This window comes from Colletotrichum truncatum, assembly GCF_014235925.2.
Source record: "Colletotrichum truncatum strain CMES1059 chromosome Unknown Contig_0006, whole genome shotgun sequence".
NCBI lineage: Eukaryota > Fungi > Ascomycota > Sordariomycetes > Glomerellales > Glomerellaceae > Colletotrichum > Colletotrichum truncatum.
In genome coordinates this window covers 1340284-1358147 of record NW_027222403.1, presented here as the reverse complement: position 1 = coordinate 1358147, position 17864 = coordinate 1340284, and the positions used below count along the sequence as shown (strand labels likewise).

At 51.1% G+C, this 17864-nt stretch overlaps 6 protein-coding genes across 6 annotated transcripts; 3 read left to right on the top strand and 3 right to left on the bottom strand.

Annotated features, from left to right (window-relative positions):
* Nucleotides 1-3664: 3664 nt before the first annotated feature.
* On the top strand, nt 3665-5548 carry CTRU02_209644 (nadph oxidase; the record flags this gene model as incomplete). The annotated part of the gene is made up of 5 exons (XM_036730293.1): nt 3665-3777; nt 3833-4087; nt 4131-4546; nt 4594-5412; nt 5472-5548. 5 exons carry the CDS (start codon nt 3665-3667, stop codon nt 5546-5548), a joined length of 1680 nt encoding a protein of 559 aa, XP_036577993.1.
* Nucleotides 5549-8076: 2528 nt separating this feature from the next.
* CTRU02_209643 (methyltransferase type 11) lies at nt 8077-9135 on the bottom strand (the record flags this gene model as incomplete). The annotated part of the gene is made up of 4 exons (XM_070205313.1): nt 8077-8636; nt 8715-8855; nt 8935-9037; nt 9100-9135. 4 exons carry the CDS (start codon nt 9133-9135, stop codon nt 8077-8079), a joined length of 840 nt encoding a protein of 279 aa, XP_070060961.1.
* Nucleotides 9136-9556: 421 nt separating this feature from the next.
* On the bottom strand, nt 9557-11352 carry CTRU02_209642 (amidase protein; the record flags this gene model as incomplete). Its single annotated transcript, XM_036730295.1, has 3 exons — nt 9557-9817; nt 9866-11249; nt 11312-11352. 3 exons carry the CDS (start codon nt 11350-11352, stop codon nt 9557-9559), a joined length of 1686 nt encoding a protein of 561 aa, XP_036577995.1.
* Nucleotides 11353-12024: 672 nt separating this feature from the next.
* Nucleotides 12025-13481, bottom strand: CTRU02_209641 (Phospho-2-dehydro-3-deoxyheptonate aldolase; the record flags this gene model as incomplete). The annotated part of the gene is made up of 2 exons (XM_036730296.1): nt 12025-12964; nt 13015-13481. 2 exons carry the CDS (start codon nt 13479-13481, stop codon nt 12025-12027), a joined length of 1407 nt encoding a protein of 468 aa, XP_036577996.1.
* A 677-nt stretch (nt 13482-14158) lies between these two features.
* On the top strand, nt 14159-14602 carry CTRU02_209640 (uncharacterized protein; the record flags this gene model as incomplete). The annotated part of the gene is made up of 2 exons (XM_036730297.1): nt 14159-14419; nt 14504-14602. The coding sequence occupies 2 exons, from the start codon at nt 14159-14161 to the stop codon at nt 14600-14602; spliced, it is 360 nt and encodes a 119-aa protein (XP_036577997.1).
* An 82-nt stretch (nt 14603-14684) lies between these two features.
* Nucleotides 14685-15350, top strand: CTRU02_209639 (uncharacterized protein; the record flags this gene model as incomplete). Its single annotated transcript, XM_036730298.1, has 2 exons — nt 14685-14687; nt 14739-15350. 2 exons carry the CDS (start codon nt 14685-14687, stop codon nt 15348-15350), a joined length of 615 nt encoding a protein of 204 aa, XP_036577998.1.
* Nucleotides 15351-17864: the final 2514 nt, after the last annotated feature.

Below are 17864 nucleotides of genomic sequence, written 5' to 3'. Positions count from 1 at the left end.
ACGACGATTGCTGCAAAGAGGGAGCGCAAAACAGTTGGTGGGTTCTTGGCACAGCCGCAAGTAACAGGATAGCCGGGGGCGTTCGGGCGAGGCTGAACGAAGGACGTCACCATGTCTGGAGGAAAGGGTTTTGACTGGCAGTACTAGCGGGATTTGAAGCCGTTCAGACTGCCGATGATACTGGAAGCGGAACCAGTAGGACTAGGGGCGAGTCATTACGGAGCTTGGAATGATTGTGGTGCAGGTGTGCAAGCATTGAGAAAGCAAAGAATTCAGTTGGCGAGGGTGCCGAGTATCCGAAACAGGCAAGGGCGGTTGGCTGAACAGGACTCAGGCTGAGTAAACGCTGTGTGTGTGTGCGTGTGTGTGGGTAGTCCAGAGGGAGCGAGAACGAGGCAAGACTTCAGCCTCGCAGGAAGAGGAACGTTGAGCCAAGAGTGAAGTGGACTGATGGTTCAGATAAAAAGGCGAGAATGCTTGACCTCTTTAAGCTTGAGCCGGGAAGAAAAATAGGGTTGAATAGCGAATCTGAATAGGGTGAATCAAAGACAGGTGATCTGTAAACAATATCGTACGAGTCTGACGTGGGAAGCACACATGGATGGGCTCATGGAAGACATTTTTTGCTGGGTGGTCTGGTCAACTGAGACCCTGAGGAGAAAAGGCGGCATGGAGAGAGTTACGCTACAGCAAAAGGCACGGACGCTATTGGACCGCAGAGGCATGTGGGCTTAGACTTCCCGCTCGTGTCTTTGGCGGCCATCTGAAGAAGGGGGGCAGAAAGGAATGGGAGGGAGCCAGGGGGAAGAGGATAGCACCCTTGCGAACCCTGCTCGAGCGACAGATGGGCTAGACAGGCCGAGATAAGCTGACAGATTGAGGTTGTTCTGGTTTGTGGGAAGAATGGGTGGAGAGGAGCAAGTTTGACGTGAGGGTTGGCAAGAGGCTCCAAGGTTTCACAACGAGGATAAAGTGTGGATGAGGAGGCTCCAGGTGGTACATTTGCCGGGATGATCAGTTTTGGAAATTTGCGGGTGATGCACGGGCCAAGCTCACCAAAAGAAGAACAAGGAAGGGACTTTCCTGGTCGCCATGCAGCGACCCCCTGCTTAAAGTGTTCCTGCCGGTTTTTTGCTGTGGCCTTCTGTACATACTACTAGTAGTATGTTCTACTTAGATACGTGGTAATTATTACTTGCTCCTGTCTTGCTGTTCCTGTTGCTGGTCCGGTCCTGTCTGTCTGTCTGTGTGGGTGGGAACCTGCCGCACCTTGTGCATTCGTAACTGGCGACCCCTGCCACCAGGCAAAATAGAGACTAGCGGGAATGTGGGGTGACCCCTGTGCCTCTACCTGTCCCCCATTCTTATTTTTTTTTTTCTTTTCCCCTTCCCCGTGGCTTACCTATCGTGCCGTCGTTGTCTCTCTTTTCAAAGCCTGTCAGATCATCCCAGCCACGCAGTAAGGGCTACGATTCGGGAACGAAAATGCGTGACAAGTTCTCCAGTACCTTGCGGTGACATTGCAGTTAACCTGCCTTGAAGCTTCCACGTAATCACCAAGCTAGTTACAATTGACACGCGAACAAGCAGCAACGAGAAATAGGAGGACAAATCCACCAGGGAGGCCTTGCCAGTGATGCTTTTTGAGGTTGAAGCTCTAATTCTGGACAACCAATGGAAATCAGCGCCTGCTTTGTAAAGTTGCAATTCGCAGCGTAGGAAGATTGGAGTCCTGCTTAAGTTCGCATGATTTCTTATCCTTTGACTCAGTAATTCTCTTCATGCTGGGCATATGCTAGGGGGCATCTGGGCTCACCCAAGCATTGGAATATCAATGGTCGCTATTTCCCTCTCACAATTACACTAGTTGGGATGTTGTTACTGACCTACATACGCTATAGCTGCACGCTAATGCGTTGATTGCAACCTGCCCTGCCATGGGATGCAGTTAAATCCGTCACATTGGTGCCCTTCTACAGTGGCTTCCCCGCTATGCCTTCTGTGGCATTTTGCCCTTACAGCGAATCCTGTGTCACTGTCGACCAGCCACCAGCACCTGCCCGCGTGCACGCCTCACCTTTTTCGCTCTTTCCCTCACCACTGTAAGCGCCCAGTATCATGGGCCCGGCCGAAACAGGTCTGGCGTCCGTGTTCCAAAATTAAAACTAGCCACTAAGAAGCCACCATTCTTGCTTCTCATCGACTCCCATCACCTTGGTCCTGTCCACTTCTCAACCCACCAGTCTGGGCGGGCGGCAAAGAAAGGCATGACACGATGTTGCCTCTGACCTGCAGACCGCAACGTGCATGTCCGCATCTTGATGGATATGAGGACCTCGACTCGTCTTTCCGATCGGAACCATTTTTCTCTTTTCCTCTGTTTTCCCCTTTTCCTTTCCCAACAGAACGGTACCATACCCTGTCTCCACGGAGCCCCCCCTTCCTGGAGCGGAAATCGACGACAGCTACCTGTACGAACTCCAATTGCGTGAGAAAGGAGAAGAAAGAAAGAACCAAAGAGGGCAGCCCTAGTTCATCGTTGAATTCCATCCGCCTTTTTCGCTGCGAACAAAAGCCCCTCCCCTGCTGCAACCGAAACGTCAGAATAGCCTTGGTGCCCCCCTCGTCAAAGCGCCTCTAACAAAACTCGTCTCAACTCCGCCCACCTGCTGTCGCACCTGGCCCTGCCGTCTGATTAGACCTCGCCTCTCGGATCGGACTGATACATGTCCCCCAAAACTGCGAAACCCTTCCAACGTCTGATCTACCGACTCGTCCAGTCCACCCTGTCCTCCCCTGTCCCGTCCACGGCCGCCACAGAATCAGCCTCGACACTGGATTGCAGACGAACAGCTCCTTTCTAGCCCGCCCGTTGACGAGGTTTCATGGACACCTGACATCCGAAAGATTAGTCCCGACATCACCACAAACCCCCTCCCCATCCACACTTTCCATCCTACCGCCAGCAAGCCTCCTCCACATCATCGAGTCGTCGGATCGAATTCTATCCTTCCGACCTCGACAAGCTCCCCTATCAACCCTGGTCCTGGGCATTCCAAGAACCGATTAACTCCCGGCGAAATCCTTGTCACAGGTCGTCTTCCAGGACGCCAAGCCAAAAGACAGACGCCCTCAGTTAACTGCCGTCCAACTCATCTTTTTATGACTGCCCCCCCACCGGCCAAAAGCTTCATATCTTCTCTTTTCACCTCTCTTCTCTCACCTTCATTTTTCTCTTCTTCACCCTTGCACCTCGGTCACGTCGAAGAGTAAAGTCAATCCCTCGAGCCCTTCCGACTAACGAGACCCTTCCTTTCCTTCGCTGCTGGCTCAGATCACTCTTTTTCTTCTAAAAGCACTCCAACTTCGTTTGGCTGGAGTATTGTTTTTTCTTTTCTTTTTTTCGTCACTCGCCGCCTCTTTTGATATTACAAAGAAGCTTTAATTCGGAGATCGGAAAGAAAGAGACTGGGAAACAAAGTTTGGCTTCAGGATACCAGTTAACGGGGACGATTGGGAATTCATCGTGCTGCCGTCATTCGATCCACGTCGCAAGCCGTTGCGTGCCATCCGAGGCCCGAGCCTGCCTGCCCACTCGCCAGTACTGTCGCAGGTCGACACCCTAGTAAAATAACAAAAAGTAGAGAGACGAATTCGAGTCAAAATGTCGGGCGACTTGACCTTCGGGACTTTGGTCAAGAAGCAGTTCACTGCTCAAAAGCTGCTGTTTCACTTCCTTTTTTGGACCTTTCACTGGGGCATCTTTGCCTACGGCTGGTGAGCCAAGCTTGTCCAGGAATCTCACCCAATGGTAATTACTAATACATTCTAGGTGGAAACAGGCAGCTGATGTAAGGCTCGCGGGCCTGAACACTTTGCAGTATTCCGTCTGGATCTCTAGAGGTGCCGGATTGGTCCTTAGTGTCGATGGAATGCTTATTCTTCTCCCTGTTTGCCGGACAGTTATGCGATGGATCCGGCCAAAAGTTCGCTTCCTTCCTCTCGACGAGAACCTTTGGCTTCACAGACAATTGGCTTACTCTATGCTTCTGTTCACTATCCTGCACACTTCTGCTCATTACATCAAGTAAGCTCATACCCTTGACTTCAAAACGCCCAGTCACTGACTTGTACAGCTTCTTCAACGTTGAAGTGACCCAGATTCGACCGGTAACAGCTATTCAGATTCACTATGCTCAGGCTGGTGGTGTAACCGGCCATACTATGCTTCTTTGCATGCTCCTAATGTACACCACTGCTCACGCCCGTATTCGCCAACAGTCATTCGAAACCTTTTGGTACACTCACCATCTTTTCATCCCCTTCTTCCTTGGATTGTACACCCACACCGTCGGGTGCTTCGTTCGAGACACCGCTGAATCTTACTCTCCTTTTGCTGGAAAGGACTACTGGGACCATTGCATTGGTTACCTTGGTTGGAGGTGGGAGCTCTGGTCGGGAGCTTTCTACCTCATGGAACGCACCTATCGTGAAATCCGTGCCCGCCGCCTCACCAAGATCACCCGTGTTGTCCGCCACCCGTACGGTAAGACATGCCTCCCCGATTCTGTCTTCTAATCTAACAAGCAAAAGATGTCGTGGAGCTTCAATTCAACAAGCCTTCGTTCAAATATAAGGCTGGCCAGTGGCTGTTCCTTCAAGTGCCGTCCATTTCAAACTACCAGTGGCACCCTTTCACCATCACCTCGTGCCCCTTCGACCCTTATGTATCTGTTCACGTTCGTCAGGTTGGCGATTTCACCCGCGCTCTTGGTGACGCAGTTGGAGCTGGCAGTGCCCAGGCCAAGCTTTACGATGGTGTTGACCCCATGGGCATGTACGAGGTTGCTCTGCAAAACGGTCAACAAATGCCTGACCTTCGTATCGATGGCCCTTACGGCGCTCCTGCGGAGGATGTGTTCGAAAACGAAATTGCGGTGCTCATCGGCACTGGTATTGGTGTCACTCCTTGGGCGTCGATTCTGAAAAACATTTGGCATCTGCGCAATGGGCCAAACCCTCCTACCCGTCTTCGCCGCGTCGAATTTATCTGGGTCTGCAAGGACACGGGCTCGTTCGAATGGTTCCAGACTCTTCTATCTTCTCTCGAATCTCAGTCTGATGAGGCCGCTCGCCTTCCTGGCAGCAACGGTGTCGAGTTCTTGAAGATCCATACCTACCTCACTCAAAAGCTGGACATGGATACAACGCAAAACATTGTGCTCAACTCCGTCGGTTCTGACCATGACCCGCTTACTGAGCTTAAGTCGCGTACCAACTTCGGTAGACCCAACTTCCTGAAGCTTTTTTCCACTATGCGTGATGGTATTCTGGACCGGACCTACCTCAATGGTCTGGAGGGAAGCATGCGCACGACTGTTGGTGTTTACTTTTGTGGCCCCTCAGTTGCTGGTAAGTTTTTGTCATTTTATTTTTCCTACAATCATTGGCTAACGATATTTTGTTTTCAGCTCGCGACATTAACCAAGCGTGCAAGGCTGCGACTGTCAGGGAAGTCAATTTCCGTTTCTGGAAGGAGCACTTCTGAACGCAAAATATTACCATGTCCACAAAAAAAAGAAAAACTCAAAAACAAATCTTCTCGATATATCCGTTGTTTTCTGTACATGTAGGATTTTACGTTAGCAGACGACATTTTCAATGCCCAAGCATGGGAAGGGCGGTATCGCGCCAAGAGGAGTGTCGATTTCAGAATCTGGACTGCAAGCGGGAAGGCGTTGGCTGGAAATGCATTAAAGAAACACCCAGCGATGTGTATCATTTTATATCTCTTACCACCATCCAAAGTGCCTCGCGGTCTACCGTTCCTACTGCGAGTCGCGGATGCTAGGCAAGGTTCTTTCACATATATGAAATCCATATATATCATCATATTCAATCATGACCACAGGTTTTTCTAAGGCATTCTTCTTTTGTATAACCTACAGAGAGAGGGCACGATGCTAGATGTGCTACGTGATACGATCTCATGCATACTCACTCTATTTTGTGCTATTGGCGTTTGATAGAAGGGCGAGTGAGTATCGAATGGCGTCGTCGAGGTACTAGCCATTAACTCGACGAGTTCCGATGTGCAGCATGAACCACTATCAACATATGGTCTGAACCATCAACCGCACTGACTGGTATGAACGACTATTCTACTTTTTTTTTTTTTTCTTTTTTTTGGTTGGCGTTGATCGTGCATGGCCACATTCAGAAGATTACTTGCAAGCATGAATTTACAAAAGGCATCAAGTAACGAAGAACACGAGGGCCCAGGGCGAATGAGCTGGTATGGGGCAACAGGCGGAACTAAAAATGACAGAGGTGGAGCCCCGCCGAAGTCTTCCGCCCGGGCAGCTCCCGACCTAGTGAACCTAGTTCACCAGCTAACACGCCGAAATAGACCGTCTAGGCCTCACTTGATCAAAGCGTCTGTGTCCCATGATAGCTGGTGGTAAAAACCACGGCCGCACGATGGCCTTTACTAAAGTCTAGATGGGACGAGAAGACTGAGTTGGCTCTAGGAACTGAGTGGAGTAACCCGCTGGGGGGCATGGGTTTAGAACTACCTCAAACGGTTGGCGTTTTGGGGGCCATTCTGAACATGAAAGCCGTGTCGGTTGTAGTTCGGTTGGTAATACCAGACTAGCTCGTTTATGCCATTTTCTTCTGCTGCGGTAGCTGTCACTGAGTGGGAGGGTGGGTAATGGGGTTTGAGATGCTGGTAACGAAAGTCTGACTTTGGTGGCTATGATGAAAGGTTTGTTGGAAATGGTTTGATTATGAGTCGACATGCTCTCGTATTTCGTACTAAATTTCTTTACATTTGCTTTTCTTCTTTCTTAGCTCTCTGCACTTGACTTGTAGTGATTTAACAGGCCGATCGAGGTACTTGGTATCTTGGTGATTAGGCCCGCGGAAAACTTGTGGTTTGGACGAGTAAGTGGGGGCTTTTTGTGTTTTGGATGAGCGGCATACGAGTAAAGAAAGGCGTTTAGGCGACTGACGAAGACGGGAAATGGCGGAAGGTGGGATGAAGAGTGGGCGGATGAATCTGGTTTCCTCCCCGTCGCGAAAAGGAGGGGGACAATGCCGCCCCGGGACAGTGGTCGATTAGTCCGAAAAACTTTCCACATCGGAACTTTTCCGACAAAGAAGTTTTACGCAGTTGCCGATGATGATTCCGGCTATTGATTTCTTGACGTCGTCGTGGCCGAGTTGCCGAAACGGAGTACCTGGCGTGGCAACGGAGTCGTTGTGCGGCCCGACGCCCTGGATTTGAGATTTTTTTCCTTTATTTAGATACTTCTTTCTTTTTTGTATGGAACTGCTGCATGAACGTGGATGCTTTGGTTCGTCCCATGCCCAACACGCCTTAATGACGCAAAGGAGAATATTCTGGTTTCAGGTTAGGAACGAGATTTTAGCCGATGATGAGACGAAGTAATACTTTGGCAGCAGTTGAACGGGGGATAGTCTGCCTTTAGAGTAGGAAGTTCTTGAGGCAAGGAGGAAACGATAAGAAGTGGTTTTAACTTAATTTCATTCCCATGGCTATTATGGGATTAAGGGCTCTTGGCAAACCGGTCCCTCGCCTTAACGCTTGATGAAAACCTTATGCTGGGCTCTGGCTCATTGACGGGTTGTTTAGGTTTAGTCCTCAAGGTGATTTTTCGAAACGGAAGAATCCATATCTCCATTTTCAAAGACCATATTTGATTTTACAGATGGGAGAGCTATGACAGCAGCGCACATATGAATCTGCTCGTGGATGAATACGGGCTGTCTTTGGTCTTGTTGTCTTGGCTTTTAATACCGAGTTGCCTTTTCAAGCTAACAAGGCTCATACAATCGTCTTTAGGTGCCATAAAAGCGTTGACAACTTCGTCGCTGGCACCTTGGTAGACGTTGTCGTCAACAGCGCTACAAGTGCCCTACTCAACTTTGAGGCCGAATCTGATAGAATTCATGCTGATTTCACCCAAAACCCAAGTGCTTTGCGACCAGAAGGCTCCTTTATCCCAACACAGGCGTCCCTTGCGTCTATACTCTCATGCTCCTCATCGCCTCCTATACTTTCCTCGCCAAACACCTCAACCGGACATAACTAATCATCTGGCCTCCACCCGGAACCTTGCAAACTTCGCTCAAAACATCTGTTACTTCCCTCACTGCATCTTCTCTCTCCTCTTCCGGCACGGCATCAAGCAGCTCCTTGCCCATCAATCTACACCACCCCTCAACGCCCCCCTTATCCGCCATCGTCGGTCTCCATTCCCTTTCAATCTTTTCAATCTTCCATCCGCCAACCTCATTCTCCAGCACATTTTTCAGCCAGTTCTCGTCAGGGAAAAACCAGGGATCGACCTCCTTGGCCTTCTCAATGCCGATCCTGCGGGCAACGGCCATGAGGAGAGCGGTGCGCATCTCACAGATGCACCCAAGGCCACCCATCTCGAGAACGAGGGTACCTCCAGGCAAAAGAGCATCGCGGATGGAAGTAAAAACAGGGATTTGAGACCCCGGTGCGCGGAGGATCCAGTGCAGGGCCGCGTTGGAGAAAGCCTTTGTAAAAGTTGGCGTCTGGAGTGAAGGCGTCTGCGAGGTACTGATCTTGGTTGCGTCGAGAACTACAGAAGCTGCGTCAGTAACTAAACCCAAGGTTTTTTTGGGAGTTGGTAAAAGGCAATAGGAAGGATGCGACAGACCTTCAAACTGGCAATTGGAGAGACCGGCGTTTTGGACCAGCTTCTTGGCCGCAGTGATCATAGACGGCGAGGCGTCGATGCCGTGGAGAGAGCCACTGCCTTGGGCGAGAATCTTGCCAAACTCGACATCGAGAATACCGTCTAGGTATGAGTTAGCGTCTCGCCTGCTGTGTTCTCCGATAAGAATGAAGCAAATAAGACAGTAAGTGAGGGTAATTACCGCCGCAGCCGATGTCGAGAATGACATCATCCTTTTGGACGTCGAGCCATCCGACAACTTTAGTTGCCAGCTTCGGCACGAAGGACGCAGAGTGCTGGTACGCCTGTACCGTGTAAGTCAGCGTCCGGTCTCATTTACGGGGTCAGCAAGTCAGCATGAACTCACCTCCGTCGTCCACTTGTCTTGCTTTTGCTCAGACATCATGTGAAAATGTCGATGCGGTAATTTTAAGGGTGTAAAACTTCCTACGAAGGCGAATAGATCCTGATGCTGCGGAAGCCTGATTGATTAAATACTTGTCCTCTGCACTTACACAACCCGCGCGTGATGAGATGTAGTTGGGAAAGGTAAGGCTGCAGTCCGATCTCGGACCTGCCTCGACGACAGCTGCCCCGCATTCCCAGTCTACTTAGACGGCAAGAAAGGCCCGAAACTCAAAGAATTGGCATTTTATATCGGGGAAGTCAGTTGGCCTAAAAATGATCGGCCTCCAATTGGTCTTTTTGCATTAAACATTGGTAGCGGAATCGGCATGCTCAACATTATGTCATTCGGCTATCCAAATTGCCATGCAAGGCGGGTTCCTCTCGATAGCATACAACTCCCAAGCCATTTTAGAGGGCTAATCAATCTCCAAAAGCTTGTACTTATCCTCACCCAACGCGTCCTCTACTCTCTTCATTATGGAGAGTACCTTCTCCTCCTCAAGCCTCCTCCCCACGATCTGAACACCGACGGGTAGGCCGTGCATGTCCTTGGCGTTGTATAGCTTATATGCGCCACGGGCGACACCGTTGAGTTTCTTGATGTTGAAGTCGGCAGGCAGTTGATCCAGGTTTTTGTCTACATGCGTCACAGGAATGACGCCGGCAGTGTAATCGAGCTATAGACGTTTCAGCTAGGATCCTGGAGAATGAAGCCATAAACTTACCAGATTAAAGAGGAACGTGTACCCGCAGCTGCTGACAGCATCCTTCATTCCATCATGCGGGACGGCTGGCGTGGCGTTGGGTGGAGTGATCAGGAAGTCAACATTGACCTTGTTCCACCAGTTGAACCAATCCAGACGGTGTGCCTCCCTCTGACTGACTAGTTTCCAGTTCTCGAACGCCGTTTGGGGGCGCCAGTTGCGGACCAGACCAGCCCAGACATCGTCTCGACGGATATATTTTACCCAAAGGTAGTACAAATACTTAAGGGGACCCGGCAAGTTAAAGAGGAATTTCATCTGTGTCGCACCTGCATCGTTCCACTCTCCAGTGCGCATGAAAGAGCTAAACATCTGGCACCCATCAGCATTCAGCGCCAACGAAGCCGTCTTCAAAGCTTCATAGGGCGAAGGGGGGTTGATTTCGACGATCTCGTGGCCATCTTTTCGCAGCGCAACTTCGACCATCTCGAGCGCACGTCTGCAAGCTGGGCTGGGGTCGACTACACCGTCGGTACGCATGACACCCACACGAAACTTCGGCTTCTCGAGATATTCCTTCTCAACATCATGCTTCCATGGCATTGGGTGTACGGAGTAGTCGTATTTCCATGGCTCCATTCCGACCACAGCTCGCGTAAAATATCTCAGGTCATCGAGAGTGCGCGTCATGGGACTATACACAGACGGCACACCTTCCTGGCCGGGCATACTCGTGCGGAAGCCCAGCTTTGGCCAGCGCCCTGTGGAGCAACGGATACTATAGCAACCAGCGAAATGTGCCGGAACTCTCACGCTGCCTGCAACGTCGCTGCCGATACCGATACGACCACCCATGGCCAGTAGTGCACTTTCACCTCCTGTAGAGCCGCCAGGAGAATATTTCGAGTTGTGCGGGTTCGTGCACCTGCCCCAGACATCGTTGGTAGATTCAAAACTGAGTAATGTGATGGGCAAGTTCGTCTTGACGTATGGAACTGCACCGGCGTCTTTCAGAAGCTGTACAACGGGGCCGTCCTCGATCGTCTTATTCCCGACAAAACTGCTAAAACCGACAGTGGCATCGTAACCACCCACTACAATTGTGTCCTTCAAACTCACGGGGATGCCGGCCAGAGGACCTTTCATGTTGATCGAGCCATCTTCAACCCACGTTTCCGCATCCGACAGCATGATTTCCGTGAGGCAATTTGTGCGCTCATGAGCCTTGAGAGCAACCTTGCCGTAAGTCTTGAGAATGTCTATTGGTTTTAGGACAGACTTGTGGACGTCCTGCACAAGCTCATCGATTGGTTTGTCCAAGATCTGGCGGTCTTGGGATGAAAAAGGACCATGGTAAGCTGTCAAGCGGCGGATTCTGTCAGCACGTTCGGACTGCTTGAATTGGCTGCGGCTGTGTTAGTAAACTCGGCCTTTCGGAGGTTAGGATGCTTAGATTGGTTGACTGACCAGTCACGACGGTGCTGGAGATAGTCAAAGGGATAGACCATCTTGTTAGTGTTGATAAGGTCAGATGCTAGCTGAAGTATTAAAAAAGTGAACTGAGATCATTAGCTCCCGAGCGAGGGTAGGCAGGAGAGTTTGAGCTATGAAAGATGCAAGATTGAGAAGGACTTCTTAAGGGAGAAAGGGGAGCTCCAAGGTACTTACACCAGTCACGGGGGGTTTCTTGACGGAGCCGCGGGGAAGCCCCGCTCCCCTTATCGGCACTGGGGTAATGGCGCTAAGACGCACTGGCACCACCATACGATACTTGGCCCGCTGATATCCGTATTAAACTTCCTTGCTGGGTAGGCGTTAGAATGCCCCCACCTTTTTCGATCCAATGCGCCCTGAGCTTTCAGTGCAGCTTCGACCGAGAGCTGCTTTCCTCGCGCTTCAGGGAAAGTACCCGGACATAAGTTGTTGGAACATCTGCTCTATCTCAAGTCAGAGCGCTACTCGAAATTAGGCATGGATACAAGTAGGATGGAATCTTGGTACTCTTACCCCGGGGTTGACCCAAAAGGATGAGACACGTTAGTAGGGCATGAACCAGTCCTCACCCGTTGTAGCTGATATCGTACGAAAATTCATGACCTTTAATTGTAAAAGACTGCTTTTTATGACCAAGTTATGCCCCGGAGTTACTTAAAACCTTACATAATATGCAAACACTCTATCTAGGATATCGGTCTCCGTTCATTCCTGTAGTGGTCCGCAATCAAGAACGCTAGCTCAAGCGCCTGCTTCTCGTTTAGTCTTGGGTCGCAGAAACTGGTGTAGTTGGTGGACAAGTCATCCTCGTCCAGACCCTCACTACCTCCGAGACACTCGGTTACAGCATCGCCAGTCAGCTCCAAGTGCACACCGCCCAGAAAACTGCCCTGTTCCTTGTGGATGTGCAGCGTCTCCTGTAGCTCCTCGAAGATGTCCCGGAACCGCCGCGTCTTGATACCACTGCCAGTGGACAGCGTGTTGCCATGCATGGGGTCGCATTGCCAGACGACACAGCGGCGGTACTCGCTGTCCTCAACAGCACGGATGTGCGCCGGCAGCAGCGCGCGAACCTTCGCGGCGCCGTATCGTGTGATGAGTGTGATCTTGCCTGGCTCACAGTCCGGGTTGAGCGTACGCAGCAGGGCGAGCAGGTCGTCCGTCGGCGTGGTAGGGCCGACCTTGATGCCAATGGGGTTTGCGATTCCCCGGAAGAACTCAACGTGAGCCCCGTCGATTTGCCGCGTGCGGTCGCCAATCCAGAGAAAATGTGCCGAGGTGTCGTAGTACTCCTTCTTCGTCTCGGTGGCGGAGTGGCCGTTGAGTGTGGGGCGCGGCGCGGGCGTCTCCAGCAGGCGGGTCAGCGGCTGCTCGTACTCGAGTAGCAGACCCTCGTGGCTAGTGAAGAGGTCGACCGTGTCAAGCTTGTCACTCTTGTCGGCACCAATGGTGTGAAGGAAGCGCAGCATGTCCGTAAGGGAGAGGACGGCCTCGGAGTACTTCCTCTTGAGCTCCGGGTCCTGGACATGACCCAGACCCCAGTCCAGCGGTCTGTGGAGATCGGCTATGCCAGATGAGAGCGATGCTCTGATGTAGTTCAAAGTTGCTGATGAATATTGGTAGGCCCTAACTTGTTAGTCTGTTGTGTTTATCGCCTGAATATGAGAAGAGCTCACTTGACAAGTCTCTGAGGGTCAATCTCCCGCTCGTCGACATGAAAGCCGTTGAGGATGTCGCCCCGGAACGAGGGTAACTCCACACCATCCACCATTTCAGTCGGGCTCGACCTTGGCTTAGCATACTGACCAGCCATGCGCCCAATGCGAACCACACGTTTGTCGGCGCCCCAAATGAGAACCAGGCTCATCTGCAATAGCAGCTTGATCTTTGATTCGATAGCGTTCTGCTCACAGTAATCGAATAGCTCAGCGCAGTCACCGCCCTGAAGCAGGAAGGCTTCGCCAAGTGCCACATCGCGAAGGTGCTGCTTCAAGGTGACAATCTCCTTTGGGTGAACAATTGGCGGCAGACGGCTGAGTTCGTTTACTGATTTCTTGAGCGCGGCCTCATCTGGGTAGGTGGGTGCTTGTTTGATGGGTTTTGACCGCCAGGAATCAGGCGACCACGGTGCGGAGGATGACATGACGGGGGTGTATGATATTCACCACCGACAAGGCGACACGGGAAGGGCAATGAAAGAGAAGAAGTGAGTTGAGGAAGTGAAGATGGAGAGTTGCCCTCCCAAAAAAGTCGAATGAGAATCTGAGTAAAACGAAGCAATGACTCTTTTGACGTACTCAGGTATAGTGAGTCAAATCTTAATTCAGATGGGCGGAAGCAGGGACAATGTGGCCAAATTTGGGAATGAGTAGGAGCGGAATAAAAGGGCCTGCCAACGGTGCAACACAAATTGGCCAATGACAGCCAATAATGTGCGCCGAAAAAAATAATTCAGGAACCGACTTGTCTGTTCAACTCGCGGAAGCTAGTGCTTAAGGTTGTGCTTTTCCCTTCCCTGAAAGGCAACACCGCCCTATGCCGAGGCGTACCGACTATGACCGCTCACCGTCGGTGTAGACCGCCCCAGGGTACCACCTCACAGTGCAAAAGTTCTCTTTCGATGATTCTTGAGCTTCCCCCCTCCCCGCCCCCACCTTAAGCCGCCCCACCACAAATTCCGATCTGCGCGCTGAGCTTGCTGGCCTCCGGACCTGCCTCAGCTTGTCATCAAGAACCTCACTGATCCAACACACCACGTCCGGAACTTGTCGACCCCGCTATCCTCGCACAACCGATCTATCGAAAGGAAGCCGCCCAAAAATGTCCGAGAAGCAACCCCCTGCCGTTGTCGAGGGCGCCACCGCCGGTGACGTCGAGGAGGAAGTCCAACCCGCCAAGTCCGCCGAGGACCGCAAGGCTGCGTCTGCGCTCGCCAGCCTTGATGCCCGTGGCGACGATGCTTCCGAAGATAAGGTGGATGCCGAAGCTGCTGCAAAGGCCATCAAGGGCTTGGGAAGTGCCACCGCAGCTAAGAAGGAGGTCAAGAACGTTAAGGTCGACGCTGCCGACGTGGCGCTGTTGGTTAGTTGTGCCCTATTCAATAAAGCACAGAAGATGTGAACATGGCATACTGGGCGTGAACACGCACTGACGGGCATTATGCAGGTTGACGAGCTGGAGCTCACCAAGCCCAAGGCAACGGAACTATTGAAGGCCAATGATGGCGATGCGGTCAAGGCGATGAAGGCATACATGAATGCATGAAATGAGAGTTTGGGTTCGGCTACGAATGGGGCTATAGAGATAAAAAGTCTAGGTTAAGACAAAAGAATATTCATGTTATAAAATGGTATGTAAATTCAGGCCTATTAATCTCGACCGAACGCTAACCTTGGTTCAGATCAGACGACCAAAAACTTCAACTTGGATTAAAGTACGATGTGTGTACTCAATTTGCAAAGGCTGGGCACTATGTTCTGGCGAATTTGTCTTACTTGTAACCTCAGATGTGCCAAATGTTTCTTTGCATGCCAAATCCATGGTCAAAAGATACAGCCAGCTCATGAAACACTTCGATTCATCACGGAGGCATTCGAATGTGCCGTTATTGTCCATCTTGAAAAGCTTGAAATCTCAAAGTAACGCCCTCACCCTACTGGCTACTCACTCCAACTTAGCCCTCTCGAGGCTTCGGCATAATGTCTTCTACCTTTACACATTTGGGTTCCCAAAGGTCCGTCTCATCTCCCATCCAAACGGGACTGCGACCAGGCATCCCGTACCCAGGCCCGGTATGGTTCCCTTCCGGGCCCCGGCCCCGATGTGGCGGCGGTGGTATCGGCTCAGATCCATTCCCCGGCTTGTGATCAGAGGGCGGCCTCGGCCGTCTTCCGCCCCAAACAGACTTCAGCAATGGCCACATGGGAATGTAGCAGCGCTCATCCCATTCGCAAACCCTTTGGCATCGAATGAACTCTCCCTCCCATCCTACCCAAGCTCTCAAACTTCCTAGCCCCTCCTGCCATATCTCACTCGAATTTTCAAGTTCAGATGATGCCCCTTCTTCCAGCGCGTACCAAGCCCTCTCAAGATGGAAGCCCACCTCAATCAAAACCCCACAAATCCCGCCCATAACTTCCTCTATCGCGTCCCTGAGGTCGCTCTCCCTTGAGGTTAAAGGAAGGTCCACCAACAACCTTGTATACCGGTATCGACACCTCGAATACGTTTCTCCAAAAAGCGGCCCGTCAACATCCCAAGTCCTCCCGTCGATCTCGTGAGGGTATTCCAAAAACGACACCAAAAACATGTGACTTTGCCCCCTCAGCTTGTATAACCACTCGCCCACTTCTGTCTCATTAGCCCAATCGCCACCAAACCTCGTTGCCTGCTCCAAAGTCATCAAGTGACCTGCGGTTCTCTGCACAATCTCTCCAAGGCTACCAACCCAATCCATTCCACTACATCCGCCGTCCCCTGTTGAAACATCTCTCAACATCGTTTCTGTCTCTTTCCTCATCATCTCCGCCTGTTTTTCCGTTGCACTTTCAAGATGATGCAGCCTCCTACGTCTCCCCAGTTCCGCCAAAGCCACACTCCGATTCCCACCATCAGTTTCACCAGTCCAATACCCTTCCTTGGTAAGATTCAATCTCTTCTGTTCCTCTTCCACCATCGAGCCCCAGAACCCGCCGGAGTACCAACTGATAATCCCACAGCTCAATACTCTAGCTCTCGTCTCTCCTCTCCCAGGGCCCATGCCGGTCGATCCGTAATGCCATGTTGCCGAAGCAAACCAGCCCCATCCTTGGCTCTGTAGAAATGGCTCGCGATCGACGGGGCCAATAATCCCGCGCCAGTTCGGAGGAATCGCAGGTTTTGTCGGAGTAACGGCGCGATCGGTCCTTGTCGGTTGCGGCGGGAGCGGATAGATTGATGTCAGTTCTCCGCTTTTGTACCCGGTATCTGATACCTCTGCCTCTTTGTTTTCTCCATATTCGCTTTTGTGTTCTGTCTTGCCTTTGGATTTTCTTATCTGTGGTACCGTTACGTTCCCCTTCGAGACAAGCCTCAAAGTATCACTCCCAAAATCGCACCAGATGACTTCAAACCCAGCATTCATCCTCACGACCCCCTCAAACCCATCAGGACCTCTCAAACCCTTCTCTAAGAGCCAATCACACAACCCCATGGCCCTCTCATACTCCGGCTCTATCCCTCGCCAGAGGCCCCCACTGGATTTAGGACCGGTGACGTTCCCATAGAGATGCAGCATCTGCGTGTCCAGCTGCCCCAGCCCCATTAACGCAGCGGACTCCCCGTCAAAATATAGGGCCTTGGCGGGTCGCGTAGTTTGATAGCTCAGCATCCAGCTCTGACGGGTACTACCCATAATACCATAGGCCATTTCTCTGGGGGGGTTCATCGGAGTTAGCCCCCGAACTTGATTCTCTCGTTGAACTCAATAGCTCAATCATTCACATGTACGACTCAAGTTAAATGTAACAGACAACCTCCATAAATACTGCAATCAACTCACATATCAAATGCAAGCCACTCCGGGCTCGGCGCAGCTTCCTCGTCCATCCTCCCATGATACAAAAGCGTAAAAGCCGGGATCTCCACAGCAGCCATGGTGTGCCCGTTTGGAAACACTGTATTGCTCCATTGCTGCAATAGCCCGTACGCCGAGGCAAAGAGGTGCGGCGCCGACGACGAGAAGTTGAGACTCCGGTGCCATCTAACTGGCGTCTGGCCATGGTCCGATATGATCGGCGGCGGGTGGGTATCTAGCCCCGGCCCAATGGGCTTCTGCTCTGCCGCCGCAGCGACGCGCGCCAGCAAGCAACTCGTCAATAAACGCGCCAAATACATCATCACAAATTCAATTTTCTATGAATGATGTAAAAAAGAAGAAAAATTCGGCCTTTGGCGTTCGCCGCACGGACTATCGGCATCAAGAGTTGACACAAGCAGTCTGTTATCAGATAATGCGAGTCAAGTAGACCCGCCTACTGTATTCCTCTGCGATTACGCGGCCTGAAGTCCCCGTAACGACGCGATATCTACGTTATTGGCATATTGGGTAAATTTTTGGGCTTGTCTCTTGACCCTTTTATTCCATACACGGGAACGGCAGCGCTCAAACAACATCACTATTGTTCTTGACCTATTTTTTTCCCCAAAAGAAAACCGCCCTTTTTGATTGTTCCCCATTAGTACAACTAACAAATTTTATTTCAAGCTTAAGAAAGCCATGTAGTCATCTAATGTGCTTAGCTACGCTTTGCTTAATTGACTTTCACCAAAAAATTAGCGAAAGACATTAAAAGAGTGCTCTTCAGCATTAGGCGCTTTATGTGCATAAACCATAGGGACGGATGAATCAGGGGATAGACGTAACATAATCCGAGCCCTATTATCTTGAAGATATACTTGCTTTCGATCCACGCATACCAAAATGCAACTATCCCTTACCAGGCAACCAGTCTTGTTTCAAACAACTTGGCCGCGCTTTCAATATCAC